Source organism: Limulus polyphemus, unplaced genomic scaffold (genome assembly GCF_000517525.1).
Source record: "Limulus polyphemus unplaced genomic scaffold, Limulus_polyphemus-2.1.2 Scaffold3577, whole genome shotgun sequence".
Classification (NCBI taxonomy): Eukaryota; Metazoa; Arthropoda; class Merostomata; order Xiphosura; family Limulidae; genus Limulus; species Limulus polyphemus.
This window is the reverse complement of record NW_013669187.1, coordinates 52,583-66,894: the sequence shown is the minus strand read 5'-3', so window position 1 is coordinate 66,894 and position 14,312 is coordinate 52,583. Positions and strand designations below refer to the sequence as shown.

The 14,312-nt window shown below is 31.1% G+C and overlaps 1 protein-coding gene across 1 annotated transcript in view; it reads right to left on the bottom strand.

Annotated features, from left to right (window-relative positions):
- LOC106469623 (clathrin heavy chain 1-like) overlaps window positions 1–14,312 on the bottom strand; it is an 85,088-nt gene that overhangs the window by 18,788 nt on the left and 51,988 nt on the right. Inside the window, exons 21-27 of the mRNA XM_013930124.1 lie at window positions 10,584–10,776; window positions 9,960–10,117; window positions 8,150–8,314; window positions 7,509–7,665; window positions 6,314–6,432; window positions 3,023–3,304; window positions 951–1,232 (exon numbers count right to left, since the gene is read on the bottom strand). Coding sequence (XP_013785578.1) covers window positions 951–1,232; window positions 3,023–3,304; window positions 6,314–6,432; window positions 7,509–7,665; window positions 8,150–8,314; window positions 9,960–10,117; window positions 10,584–10,776 — 1,356 coding nt within the window. The remainder of the gene's footprint in view (window positions 1–950; window positions 1,233–3,022; window positions 3,305–6,313; window positions 6,433–7,508; window positions 7,666–8,149; window positions 8,315–9,959; window positions 10,118–10,583; window positions 10,777–14,312) is intronic.

Here is a 14,312-nt window from a genome sequence, read left to right as displayed (position 1 = left end):
GTCTAGCCACTCTTAGTATTACTTGTCAGCACATTACCTACTTAGTCATCCTCGTAATTAGTGAGTGTAAAAAAAAAAAAATTAAAATAAGTTTACAAAGCTAAAAAAAAATATATTTAATAATCAAAACAAACGTATGAAAAATGATTCTCAATTAACACAAACATTTTTATATTAATGCATATATTAAACTGAGTGTCACTGGATATGTTACGTGCAATTAAATTGTTTTCAGAAAATACTAAGCTGTTCTGAATTTTTTTCAAGAAGCTAATTTTTGCAGTGCTTTTGATAATAAACTGAAAAAAATCACAGAAATTGGTTTCAAGTATTACAACAGCAAACAAAATTAAAAATGTTAGATTTAACATACGTATATCTACATAAACAAATTTATCTTAATTTAATAACGTTCAGCTCTTAATGTCACTTACTGAATTAAGACAAATATAATGCAAGCCATTCACGTTATGTCAAATAATCCCCTTTAAGTATTAGCTACTATCTATTTTAAAGCACAATGAAAGCTTAACATTGCACATTAAATGCATTATTTATCTTGTGTTTAAAAAGCACAAGTCTATAATAAGTATTTGTTAGGGTATTTTAAAATATTATACACAAGGAGAGGTCAAAACAGCTTCATTAGTTCTGCAAAAAAACTAAATTTGCTTTAATTCACTATTGGTTAAATATATATATTTCTTAAAAACGGTTTAGATGCCAGCCTTAATAGTTCATTACAAAGAAAAGTTTTTCTCTAATCAACATGTTTGTTACATACAATAATATTTACATTCTCATTTTGTATTTCATAAACTTAACAACATGAACAAGCACTTGCAAAAGCTTCATCGTTTGTGTTTTAAATATATCATTCACAATACATATTTTAGAGACTGATCTATTATATTCTAGTCTTCAAGTTTTTATCAATACTAAACAAGTACCTTAAAGAGTCTGTCTCTTTTGCAAAGTTCTACTGACTGCTTCCAGCGATTATTGCCTTTGTACAAGTAAGCTGCGATGCGTCGGAACTCAATAAGTTCATGCTTCTCCAGATGCTGAGCAAGTGCAATGTTGTCAAAGTTATCGAAAGCATCAATGGATGTTCTGAGGCCCTGGAAATCTTCTTCTTCAATTAAGAGGCCATTCAGGGCTTCATTTATAGCCTTGTTATTAAGGTTCTGAACCGAACGCAAGTATGGCTTTACCAATGGCAAGTGATTCACCTACAAATAAATATGGTAATGAAAAATCACGTTTTCTCAACACCATAATAAGAAGTTAAGTAATTATAGAATTTTAAAAACTTCTTAAATAAAACGTATTGAGGTGTATATTGAGTCAGGCTAGTAAAATACAACTGTTATTTACATAAAATACGTTAAAAATATTATGGATGTATATATGTGTGTCAATTGATTAGAGAACAAATAAAAACTATTCTAACTGTTCCTCTTTCTTTATGTATTTATTCCAATACCTATGAAATGAGCACCTCATACTTTCTTGTGCTTTATAGCAATTTGAAAAATGAAGAAATTTATTCAAATATCCCTTACAATATGTGAAAAGGTGAATGACTATCCAATCACATCATGATCTCTCAAATTAAGTGACTTAGTTCAATACAAACTTCATGGTATGAATTTGTGGCAAAACTACTGAGCCTATATAAGCTGCCAGTCAGCAGCACCCTACTAACCACCATCCTTGCTAAGAGGTTAACTGTAAGTCTTAGAACACAAATACAGTTTAAGTGAGGGGAATATTCTGTGGTATCACAAGGATGTGAACCAGGCTTGCCAGCTCCAAAATCCAGCATACTACCAGAGGGCCAACTCATGTCCCAAGATGCAAAAGATATTACAAAAATAAACAATCTGTTATGATCACAAGAGTTTCACTGTAATGGATTCCTTTACTTTTGAATATAAAGTTTCACTTTTGGATAGTCTTCAAAAATCTGTACATGTAGTTTGAAGCACAAGAACAAATTACTGTTAAGTATACAGAATAGCAGTAACCCGAAACTAACTGATCAAGGTGTCATTTGTGCTTTTTTCTTCCATCAGTATTATTTCAGCCAAGATTGTATAGTGAATGAAACTTCCACATAATGATAATTGTTTAGTTATAACTTTCCTATACTTGGCACCCACAACACTGTACTAACAGATACATGTTCACAGTAACTTGTTAAAACTATATGAAAACATTTCTGTCAATAAATTAAGTTCAAATTGAGAGGAAGATAATATTTCCATGATAATGTTAACACCTTTGTAGTTAACTTGAACTTGTAAATTTATCAATGTAAAAAAGGCATAAGAAAAAAGTGTAAGGATCTTTCAAAACTGAAGAACAAACAACCCATAAATGCTGATAATAGATACAAGTTTACAAGCTGTTTTATATTACATAAAATCTCCTATAGTTGTAATTAGTTTTCTTTAGACAGTAAAATGTTAACGTTCGTCATTCCATTCATTTAAGCTTTATTACACATTATTTAGAGACATCATAAGAAACAAAATAAATGTGCTAACTTTGAAAAGTGTGAAGTTAGATTAAGGCATATTAAACTATGCTATGAAGTTTCTAACATACTGTAATTTGTTTTGATTTTCTAAGATTTTTTTGTTTGTTCTATGTTCATTTGGCATTTTCACACAAAGCTACTCAAGAGCTGGGTGCACTAGTCATCCCTTATTTTGAGCCTATAAAACTAGAGAGAAAGTAGCTACTCAATGTCACCCATGGCCAACTTTTTCCCAACCAAATAGTGGGATTTAATTATCACTCTTACAGCATACTTGTGACCCCAAAAAGCAATGTGTTTTGGATTTACAGATTGGGCAAGCTACTCACTAGCCAACACCCAACCTAAGCTTCTTAGAAACTGGGAAGAATTTTTATAAATACAGGTTAATTTAAAAGCCTTCTTATATCTGTATACAATGTGTAAACATTAGAAGTGATTCATATCTTTGCTAGATATTTTTACATTCAATTATACCTTAGTGAAGAAATTGACAGCACGTGTGTGGTCCATTCGAGCTGACAAGACAAGTAACACATCATTCAGCAACATTGGTTTGTAATCCAGGTAGAACTGAATGGCTTTGTAGTACAGCTCAATGTTTGCTACTTTTGTTATCATTTCTTTAAAGTGACCTTCCCGCCATGCTTCACTTGGATGGTTTATCATAGTAACTACTGCATTGTCAAACTCTTCATATTTGTCATACAAAAACACCAACTCAGCCCACAAGTGAGCTTGTTCAGCTGCCCGCAGCACCTGCAAATTAAGAAAGCAGTCAGTTTTGGGTACAAGCATATCAATCATTAATTTCACACAATGACATTCAAGTTAACCCTTCCTCTAAGCATAGAGTTACATTCCAAACTTAATTCAAGTACTTTATTATCAATGTATACAAATAACCTGGGTATCAAAATGTAGTTAATAAATCAAATTTTGATACACATTCATAAGTTCTTGATTTTAAAAGGAAGTATCTAAATAAATCCTCAATACCTCCTTGGATGAGAATCATTACATTTGTTTGCTATGTCTTGCCTATTTATTTTTTCAACACCCCTATCTGATATTCCGAGTTTAATATAATTTACTCATTACAGTATTACTAAGACAAAGACTAATGCTTATAGCCTTCAATCTTTTTTGTTTACGAAGACAGTCAGACCCACTTGTCATGCCCATTTGACACATCCTCTCTTTCACAAATTGTCAATAATTCTCTATTATAACCAATATAAAGATAAAGTTTTAATTTACCAAATGAATTATAACACTATGTTGTTCTGAGTAGAGATTTTTAAATATTTGGACTACAGATTGGAAGTTGTTATTACCGAGTTCAGACTGAGTAGCTAAGGGCTCAGTCTATTTGACCAACCAAGTGACCTCTATGTATTAATTTAAAGTTATTATAGTGTTGAAACTACTAACATTTAATACAGTTTGTATATCTTCACAAAATTTGACAGACTTTCAGTAAACATTACAAGTCTTTCGTGTACAAAAAATCATTTTTTAGTGAAGTATTTTTAATAACTAAAAAAAAGACTTGTCTGTGAATATATTGAGTGTCTTTCTTTCTTTTTGTTTTTTTTTACTAGTCCACGTTTGGTTTGGTCTGAAGTTCCATTGGTGACTGATGAGGAGTGTAATTCTCAAAAACTTGTCTGGCTTACCGACCCCCCCACCCGCAATGAAAGAATAGACCATTCCAGCTTTTACTTGTTGTTATTCAAATGTTTAAATAACCCTATTCAATTATGTACCAGCTGCCTAGTGTCAGCTAACAATATGAAGAATTAAATTGTGGTGGAATGATACAAGTTCTTCAAATACCTATAGGATGATAAGTTTCTTTTTTGTGAGTGTAAAACACTTAAATACACCATTTTGAGAGAAAATGACAATTTTCTGTTCAGAAAACAATGTAATATAATACATAATTTGATAGATGAAAATCTTAGCTTTCTATTGGTTATACATAATACAGTTTTAAAAGTACTAACAAATCCTGAAAGAGATGATGTGACAAGTGGGTGTGGCAAGAAGGGTCTGATTTTCTATTTGATGGCTCTGTAACAAAACAAGATTGAAGGATATAAAAGTTATGGTTTGTTGTCTGAGCAATGACGATTTTATAGTGAGTAATCTACATTAAATTTCGTGCTTATTAGAGAGGTGGTGAATAAAATAGAGAAAATATGTCATATTTTTCACACTAAGGGAAATTCAGGATTTGTTTAAATATTGTATTATGAACTTAAAATTTATATACTATTAAAATATGGACTATTAGTTACAATTTTATGCTATACTAATTAAACAAAAAGTAGTTTAATTAAGTTTTGAATGTAAGCACCTTATGACATGCGCAGTAAATGATGCCTGTGGTGATAGGGTCTAGGGACTTATGCCTTAGTTTGAAAGCCAGTTAAATTATAATAGTTATAGTACAGTTCTGTGCATGTTATTTTTTTTTACTTTTATGTGGGTTCTTCAAATGAAAAAAATTATTTAATGTTATTGTTTCATCACTACAAAAAAGTAGACTTAAGTTTCATTGGCAGACTAACAGCAGAAAAAAACAAGAGGCCAAACGTAAGTATTAAATTTCTTGTTTTTACGCATATTTTTTATTTATTATTATAAAAGAAGCTAAAAATTAGAATCTTGTTAGTCTAGTTTAGGTAAGACAATGAAAATGAATTTTCTCCACAAGGTACACTTGCCAGTAGCTTGTGCATTACATCAATACAGTACGTTGCATTACATGTTCCCCAAGTGATTTACAACTTATATTGCGGGATTATTAGTTAAACCCAGTTCAAAGGGCAATATAACAATAAAATTAAGTAGAAACAGATTTATGCTATTATGAGTCTTAGGCTACTTTGGATAAACAATTGTAGTTTTCTGTTACAATATGCAGCCATTCTAGAAAGAAAAAAAGGGTAATTCAGATTTATTTCATATTTTTCTGTGGCAATTACAAGATCAGTGAAATCGATCAAGTCTGTATAAATTTAGGGTATAGAAAATAACATAAAATATAAAATTTTACTTAAAAAAAAATTTGGTATTCATTTAGGAAGTTTAGAGGTTATGCAAATAAAATATAAAAACTGTAAGATGAAGAAAAGTATTTTTACTTTAACATGAAAATCACCTTACACTCTGACTCCATATATTCACAGACAACTCTTTGGTAAAAATACTTCATTAAAAATTATCTTTTGTGTACAAAAGACTTGTAGCATTAACTAAAAGCTTGCTAAATTTCATGAAGATACACAAACACATATTCCTTTACATACTGAACTCCTACACTAGCCAATTTTTTGCAGCTACATCTGAATACAGAAAGATATGCAAAGTCAGTTCAGTCTGACTTCATTCATACGTACAAAATAGCTATTTTTAATTGGTATCAGAAACAGATAGCAACACCTATGCTTGAATAGATACACACAACTTAGTAACTGAAAACCTTTTTTCTAAAAACAATGAGAAAAGACTTATACACATGAAGCTTAGGGTAATATTGCAATAAACCTAAAACAATACATATATTCATAAATTTATACCACCATTTATAAACATCAATAAAACAGTACAATTGTTCTGTTCGTGGTGCTCTCAACAGTATGGCAATATACTTAAACACATTAATTACTGCTCTTGATAAAAGAAAAAAAAAGACTTCCTATAATTTAATATATTAATAAAAATGCTTAATAGCAAACACTGAGATAGACATAACACAACCTTTGGAATGTTGACTCGTGACCAGAAAAGCTCTAAGTGCTCTCTCATCTTCGTCGGTTTGTATTTAGAGTAGAGAATGGCTAGCTCTGTAAACATGCCCATATGAGCCCTCTCCAAGCCTGCAGTACAAAAATTAATAATTCAAAAAAGTAGTAATGGATAAAATTGATCAAATACAAATTAACAGTTCCATAAGTTTTCATCTAAAATGCTGGTTGTTGTCTTTTAAAAATTAGCTGTAAACATGACATTCAAACAGGTAAAGTAAGGTTTAGAAAGAACAGATGTAGACTCGTGTAAATATTACTTTTTTTTTAAATAATATTTTATCTAGATAAATGTTGTACTTTTAGTTTGATTATTAGATTTGCTGTACAGTTACAAATTCTCTCAAAATAAAGGTTAAAAGGTGAAAAAAACTGCATCAAGCCAACCATTACAACTAAAAACATAGTCCCTTTCAGTAAAATTCTGTAGAACTGACCTCACTGGGCTGATAAGAAATGATAATGCTTATAACTTCAATGCTCATACAGTCACGTGAGCTAGATCCTTTTCACCAATAAGTTTTTTTTTTATAGAAATTTGCCACAGAAATATAGCTGTATAAAAAATTTTATCACGTGTTGTTTTTCTGCATAGCAAATTAAAAATATTTAAGAAAAGAGAAAGAGCATTATGACAATGGTGGCAAATACATTTAATCTCTGGATGTTTCAAAAGTAAAAAATTCATCATTAGCAGTATGTAACACTTAGGGTTGAGAATGTATAGTACCTATTATATAAATGAATTCTCTGATGGAAATTAAAATATACAACACTGTCAGCAACTTTGAACACGTAATATTAACATTATTAAAGCTGAATGCTAAAACTGAGATAAATTTTACTATAATTTGATTCATAATAATGGCAAATCAAAGAAATAAAAAAATGGGCATCATTTTTAAAATGTAAAAAAATATTATTTAGCTAATTGGCAAGTCAAGAAACATAAATTACAAGTTTCCTGTGAAGTATGTCACATAAGCAGTTGTTGATAAGCTACAAAATGTTAATCAGTCATTATAAGCTTTGGAATATTAAGGATTTACACCACTGTATTATGAAGTCTTAGAATGCTATAACTGTTAATTAGCTATAAAAGAATAATATGGCTCCAACAAGTTTTGAGGTAGAAAGTAATCCCAAACCTAAAGCAGCTTCCAAGAGGCAGATTAGTTCTTCAAAGTAGCCCCTGTCTTGATAGTAGTTAATGAGATCCTCCAGCTCATCTGCATGGACCACAATGTGAAGACCACACATCTGAGCTAGCCGAAACTCTTCACTGTTCACACAGGCAAAACATACCTAGAAACATGGAAAAAATACAGACTTGAAGCAACACCAGCACACTAGATAGTACTAAAATAACTTAATATCTACAATGTGTTGATAATTTTAATAACTAATACATTTTGTTTCACCAATATGAATATCATTCTGAAAAGCATATTTCTTAGTACCAGGTAATGACAATTTTGTTTTTAACTAACTTTTTAGACTTGTTTTTGTATTTTGGTTTTTAGTACAAAGCTACAGAATAGGGTACATGTACTCTGTCCATTGCAAGGAATTAAACCCCAGATTTCAGCATTATAAATCCATAAACTTACTGGTGACCTACTGGGGGACTTTCTATATTGCTCTCTCTTTTTAAGAAATTTTATAAAGGTTGGTGTAAGTCTAAGAATAACTTATGTTCATGAATGCACACCTAAATACAGTTTATAAATATAGCTCTGATATCAGCTACAAATGTACATAGAATAAGAAAAAACATCAGAATTCTTACTTCCTTCCACGTGCGTGTGGAGTTAGCTTTGCGAGCACTGTCCACAGCTCCTTGGAATTCTTTTAAATGAACTAGGGTGATGGCTAGCCTAGCAAAGTTGGATACATTGTTGTACAGAAGTTTGGCAGGTTCATAAAGACCATCATCAAAGCATCGATCTCCAATCTAGGAACAAGACAAATGATATAACACTGCTCAAGTAATTCCACTTTTATTGTACAGGTAATAGTGTCTTAACTTCAATGGGTTCAGTTATTTAAATTCATTCTCATTATTTTGGAAAAAAAAAAACCCTATCAAATTCCACTAACAAACCCAGATCAGTATAATTAATTGTTAAAAAAAACTTTACATTTTATAATTTGGTCTAGTTTATTATACAGCCCTAGTTTAAATTAAATAACCCAATTACTCAGAAAACACCAAAGAGTATCTTGAAATTATTTTTAACCCTTTAATAACCTTTTTAAATACCTTTCAAACATGTCACAAAGTGTTATTGAGTTACACTCAAAACTTAATTAAACCAATTTATTTTCAATGCATTTTAATGAAATTAGCAATATCAAATACATTATAATTCAAAGTTTTATATTATCCAGATTAGTATTCCTTTATTTTGTTCAGTTTGTCTCAGTACCTCTCCAACAGTCTAGACAAGCTTCTACAAGTACAAGTTTAAAGTCTAAACTTTAGTTTCATTTTATAGAGGCTACATTCCAAGAATTAGCTTAATACTTTTTTGTTCCTGGTAGACGCAACATCTACATTTCAAAGTAATCTGTTGCAAAGCAATAATCTTTTCTAGACTTGAATGGAATGTTATAAACAATATAACAGCAGACTTCTTGATTAATTTATCCACTATAAGGAAATGTAAGTGATAAAGTATTTTTTTCAAATGGCAAGCAGAAGTCTATTGTTAAGATAAGTGTCCCTTGGGCTTGATTATTTTTTATCGCTTTATACATATTTGTTTGATAGACATTTAAATTGCATTTAGGTTTTACTTTTATATTTCAGTTATTCATGTATTATTTGTGTTTTAAAATGCATATTTCAAAAGGTTCAATGATTACTTAAGTTTTTTTACTCGTTGCCTTGCTGGAGAAGGCTTATGTGAACAGGAGAGTATAAACATTTTCATGGAATGCTAAAGTGTGTCCCCTGATCATAATGTTGATGTTTCGACATGTATAATAAAAGATAAAGAATTGGAAAGGAAAATAAAACATTAAAAATAAACTACAAGTGAAAAGGCAAAAATATGAAACTACACATATGACTCAAAGAAGTTATTTTAAGATTACTTAATGAAGAGATAAAAGGTAAATACATATTTCCATTTTTTAATTTTAAACATTTCATTGCACTGTATATATTGATGATAATAGATAGAGTTAGTGATATGGTAGAGAAAATGGAAAATAAATTATAAACATTTACCTAAAAAACGTTTGACATTCATTTATCAGGTTCTAGAAATTATGGAAATAAAATGTGAAAACTAAGATAATAAATAGTATTTTTATACTCAAAATGAAAATCATCATGCAGTCAAATTATTCAGAGTCGTAGTGCAAATAACTACATTAAATAATGAATTTGTTTTAGAAATAGTAAAAAAACAAACAATATTACATATTTTATTTATCTGAAACTACATACTTTTAGGAAGGTTCTTGTTAAATTTCAAACAATTTCATCCACTAGTTTTATTTCGGAATGAAATATAATGATAGCGATGTTAGATCCTACAAATTTTAAGACCCAGTAACCATAGGGTTAAACTCAATGAATTAAAACCTACTTTCTGGATATCAGCATGGTTTGGGCTTGAAATAAATTCTTCCAAGTCTGAGAGACGGTTAGTCTTGGCATAGGCATAGATTAGCTCCGATTCTACATAGGACTCACGGGCTTTCTTTCTTGCCATCTGCAGGAATCGTACCAAATCCTCCCAATTATCTATAGAAGAAAAAAAAATTGGGGGCAATAAAATTTAGTTCATCTTCTGCAATATCATAAAACAGCTTTGTGTATTTATCACAAATCTTAAGTTTTTCTTCCACAAGTAGATAAAGCTGCACTGTTTAACTATTTTCTATGTAAAATATTAAACTATAACATATATGAAAGAAAAAAATGGAATCAACAGTTTATTAACAGAAAGCATTAGAATGTTAATGTTTTTAAACTTTCTTAAATTTTATCCATGTTTTCTATAAATTTGTACAGTTTAAAATTCTGCATATTTCTTTATGACATCCATTACCTTTCAAAATAGCTACAAGACAACATTATCAAATTAAAAATGAAACTCATTCAATTTTCTTTATTGTTATAGATTTCCTTGAGATAGATAAAAAAAATGCAGTTTTTGAAAAGCTAACTGAATAGACATCTCTTGGGCACTTTAGTATTCACCCCTAACCTGTTTTATGAGCTGTCTGAACAACATCCATGTAGGAGGAAGGATCCCCAGCTTTGATGAAAGAATCAATGGCTTCCTTCACAAGCCCTTGTTCTAATTGAGCCTTAGCCAGTTGACTCCACACAGCTGGTTCATTGCATCGCTCAGCAAATTCATAGGCTCTGTCAAGGTTTTTGATGTGTTCAATAAGCACCTAAACAAGGGATACAAAAAATTAAATTTAATACAGGAAGGTATACTCTCTTCTAAACAACTTACATTAGGGCCTCTGTAGCAATGTCTCATCTACTTTTGTGACCCTATATGTTTCGTTGTTGTTAAGGGGAATATTTGGCATTTACATATTTATTTGAATGTTCTGATATAAAGCATTTCAGAACCAGACTAAATGCTTGCAAACATTGCCTTAATAGGAACAACTAACAGCACAGAGTAAATTAGTTCAATATTAATTTAAATCACTTATGAAAAGTTTCACAAAGTGAAACACAGAATTATACAGAATGCATTTAAAATTTTTTTAATTGCCTATAAATTTTCTACTAGGCAGCTTGCCTGAATAATAAAAATAGGTCACATGAACTTTAATTTTAAAGAAGTGAAGTCTATCACTTATTTCGGCTGAAACATTCACTGAGGAAATCATCTTTATAGCAATATATACACACTCACAGGGTCAATTAAGCAACATATTTCAGCCTTTAGCTTGTGCAGATGATGAACTCAAGGAGGAAAGGATAACATAATGGACAGATAGGGTTAGGATAGAAAAAATAAGGAGAGTTTATTGTTATAGGAGATTCTTCAGTATGAAAAGTGGATGGTCTGTGGGGTAAATAGAGAAAAAGAGTTAGATTATGCTATCCAGGAGTAGGATTGGAGGATATAACTGACAGATCAAATGATATAGTAAAGGGCACTAGCAGTGATACAGTCTTTGTAGTGCACATGGGGCTAATGATGTAGGAATGGATAGGTCAAAGGAGCTAACTGTTAAGTACAAGATATTCATAAAGGCATTCAACCTAATTCTGTCAGGGATACTTCCAAGGCTTGATTATGGGGATGAGATTATAATTAGGTCAATAAGGTTGAATTCTAGGCTTAGGTTAAAAGGTAAAGAAAACAGCTTGGCTAACTGGATTTATGAGATAAGCTCAATGGAAAAATAGAGAGTTTGGAATGGATGGATTACCTTTAAGTTAGGTAGGGGCTGGCTTGTTTGGAAGAGCAATTAACTCAAATATAAGAGCAACTTTAAACTAGAACTAGACAGTGGAGAGGGCCGGAATAATGAAGAACAAATAAGATGCTGAGAAGGGTATAGTATGGAAACAAAGTATAAAGGTAGTTTTAATAGTATGCTAAACTGTTATTGTTGTAATGCTAGAAGTATAAGAAATAAAATGGATGACTTCAGAGCACTGGTCAGAACTGAGGATTTTGATATTATAAGGACAACTGAAACCTGGCTAAAGGTAGACAATTTTGATGACAGAAATTTCATTAAAATACATGGTTTTATATAGTGTAATAGGGATAGAGTACTAAAAATATTGGAAGGAGTTGGTTTATATATAGAATATGAGTTACAGCCTGTTCAACTTGAGAATATCAAAGCTAACAGCAATGAGATTGAATATACTTGGGTTTCTGTTAGTGGTTATTAGGGAAGAAGGTTTTTAGATGGAAGTTGTTACATACCACCAGATGAAACTAATAAGAAACTCTACAGTGAGATAAATAATTCAACTGTTAAAGAGGTTATAATCATAGAAGATTTGAGTTTAAAGCATATAGTCTGGGAAATGTTAGAGTCAAATAACCACCAGATGAAACTGATAAAATTAATAAGAAACTCTACAGTGAGATAAATAATTCAACTGTTAAAGAGGTTATAATCATAGAAGATTTGAGTTTAAAGCATATAGTCTGGGAAATGTTAGAGTCAAATAATGAGGAAGACAGATTTTTAGTAACTATTCAAGATGCTTTTTTCAACATTTGGTTAGGGAACACACTAGGAATAATGCTGTTTTAGATTTATTGTTAATTTCTAATAAAGCAATGGTTGAGGGGGGTAGAGAATGGGAAACACCTGGATATATGTAATCATTGCTCAATTGAATGTGATTTTTTTATGCTACATATGGAGATAAGGAATAATGAGATTTTGGTTTCAAATTTCAAAAAAGGGGATTTTTAAGAGAAGAGACAAGAATTACACACTGTGAAGTGGACAACTGAATTAGTTGGAGATACTAATCAAAGGAAGTTTAAATTGCAATGATAGGAGATTATAGAAGATCAAGAGATTTGGTCAAATGAGAAATCAGGAAATACAGTAGATGAAGAAAGGTTGGCTGAAAATGTAAGAATAAATAGTAAGGATTTCTTCAAATACAATAAGGGTAATCAAATTGTTGGGATGGGAGTAGAGCCTTTAAGGGATAATACAAGAAGACTAATATCTGACAATTATGGGATGGCTGGCTTATTAAGTTCTAATTTTCCTTCAGTTGTTAATAATGAAGATTTAAACGATATTTCTCAACCTAAACAGTTGTTAGATGGAAACAAGATTGAACAAGATGATCAAATTAATTATGAGCTGGTGAAAAAAAAATTGGGAAATTTAAAGAATTATAAGGCTCTTGGGCCAGATAATATTTACCCAAGGGTTTTGAAGGAGGTTAAGGATTGGATATGTGAGACACTTGTTAATATTTTTTCCAAGTCCTCAAATAGTGGGCAGGTGCAAGAAGATTGATAGTTGACTAATGTTAATCTTCTTTTCAAGGGAGGCGATAAGAATTGCCTGAGTAATTATAGGCTTATTAGTCTTACATCACTGATGGGAAAAGTCTGATAAGAAATGCTTTGCAAAGTATTTTAAAGTTTAAAATTCTGTTGTATAGTCAGCATAAGTTTACCAGGGTAAAACCCTGCCTTGCTAATCTTTTAACTTTCTATGAAGAGATTTATGCTGATGCAAGTGTGGGTCCAGGTGTGAATTTGGTGTATCTGGATTTTCAGAAAAAATTTTAAAAGATGTCATATAAAAGATTTGTTAAAAAGGTTATCTCTGTAGGTGTGGGGGATGGGTTGGCTTGGTGGATAGAAAGCTGGTTGGATGGAAGAAAGCAAAGGGTTGTTATAAGTGGAGTATTACAGGGCTCAGTGCTAGAACTTTTATTCTTTTTTATTTACATCAATGACAAAGTTAAAGAAATGGTTAATAGATTATTTAGAATTGCTAATGAGATTAAAGTTATGCTGGCTGTGAGGATGACGATACTACTTTATAAAATAATTTGGCCTATTTGGCGAGTTAGGTGAATAAATGGCAACTGACTTTTGACTACATTGAAAGCAAGGTAATGCATGTAGGATATCACAATTTGACTTATGTGTATAATTGTGATGGGAATAACTTTAACAATGTTAGGGAGAAAAATATCTTGGGTTCTGGTCATCAGTCTTAAGCCATCCAAGCCAGCTGCTGATGCTAGTGGCAGGGTAAATATGATTTTAGGATCATATCTAAAGAAATGTGGAATACAAGTCTAAAGAAGTTATAATGTGATTGGTTAGGTCATATTTGGAGTGTCGTATTCAGTCTTGGGCTCCTTTCTTCAGAAAGGATACTGAATTATTGGAAAGGGTTCAGAGCAAGGCTTCTAGGACGATACCTGGGATGAGGATAGGTTGAGATCTCTGAACTTCTTT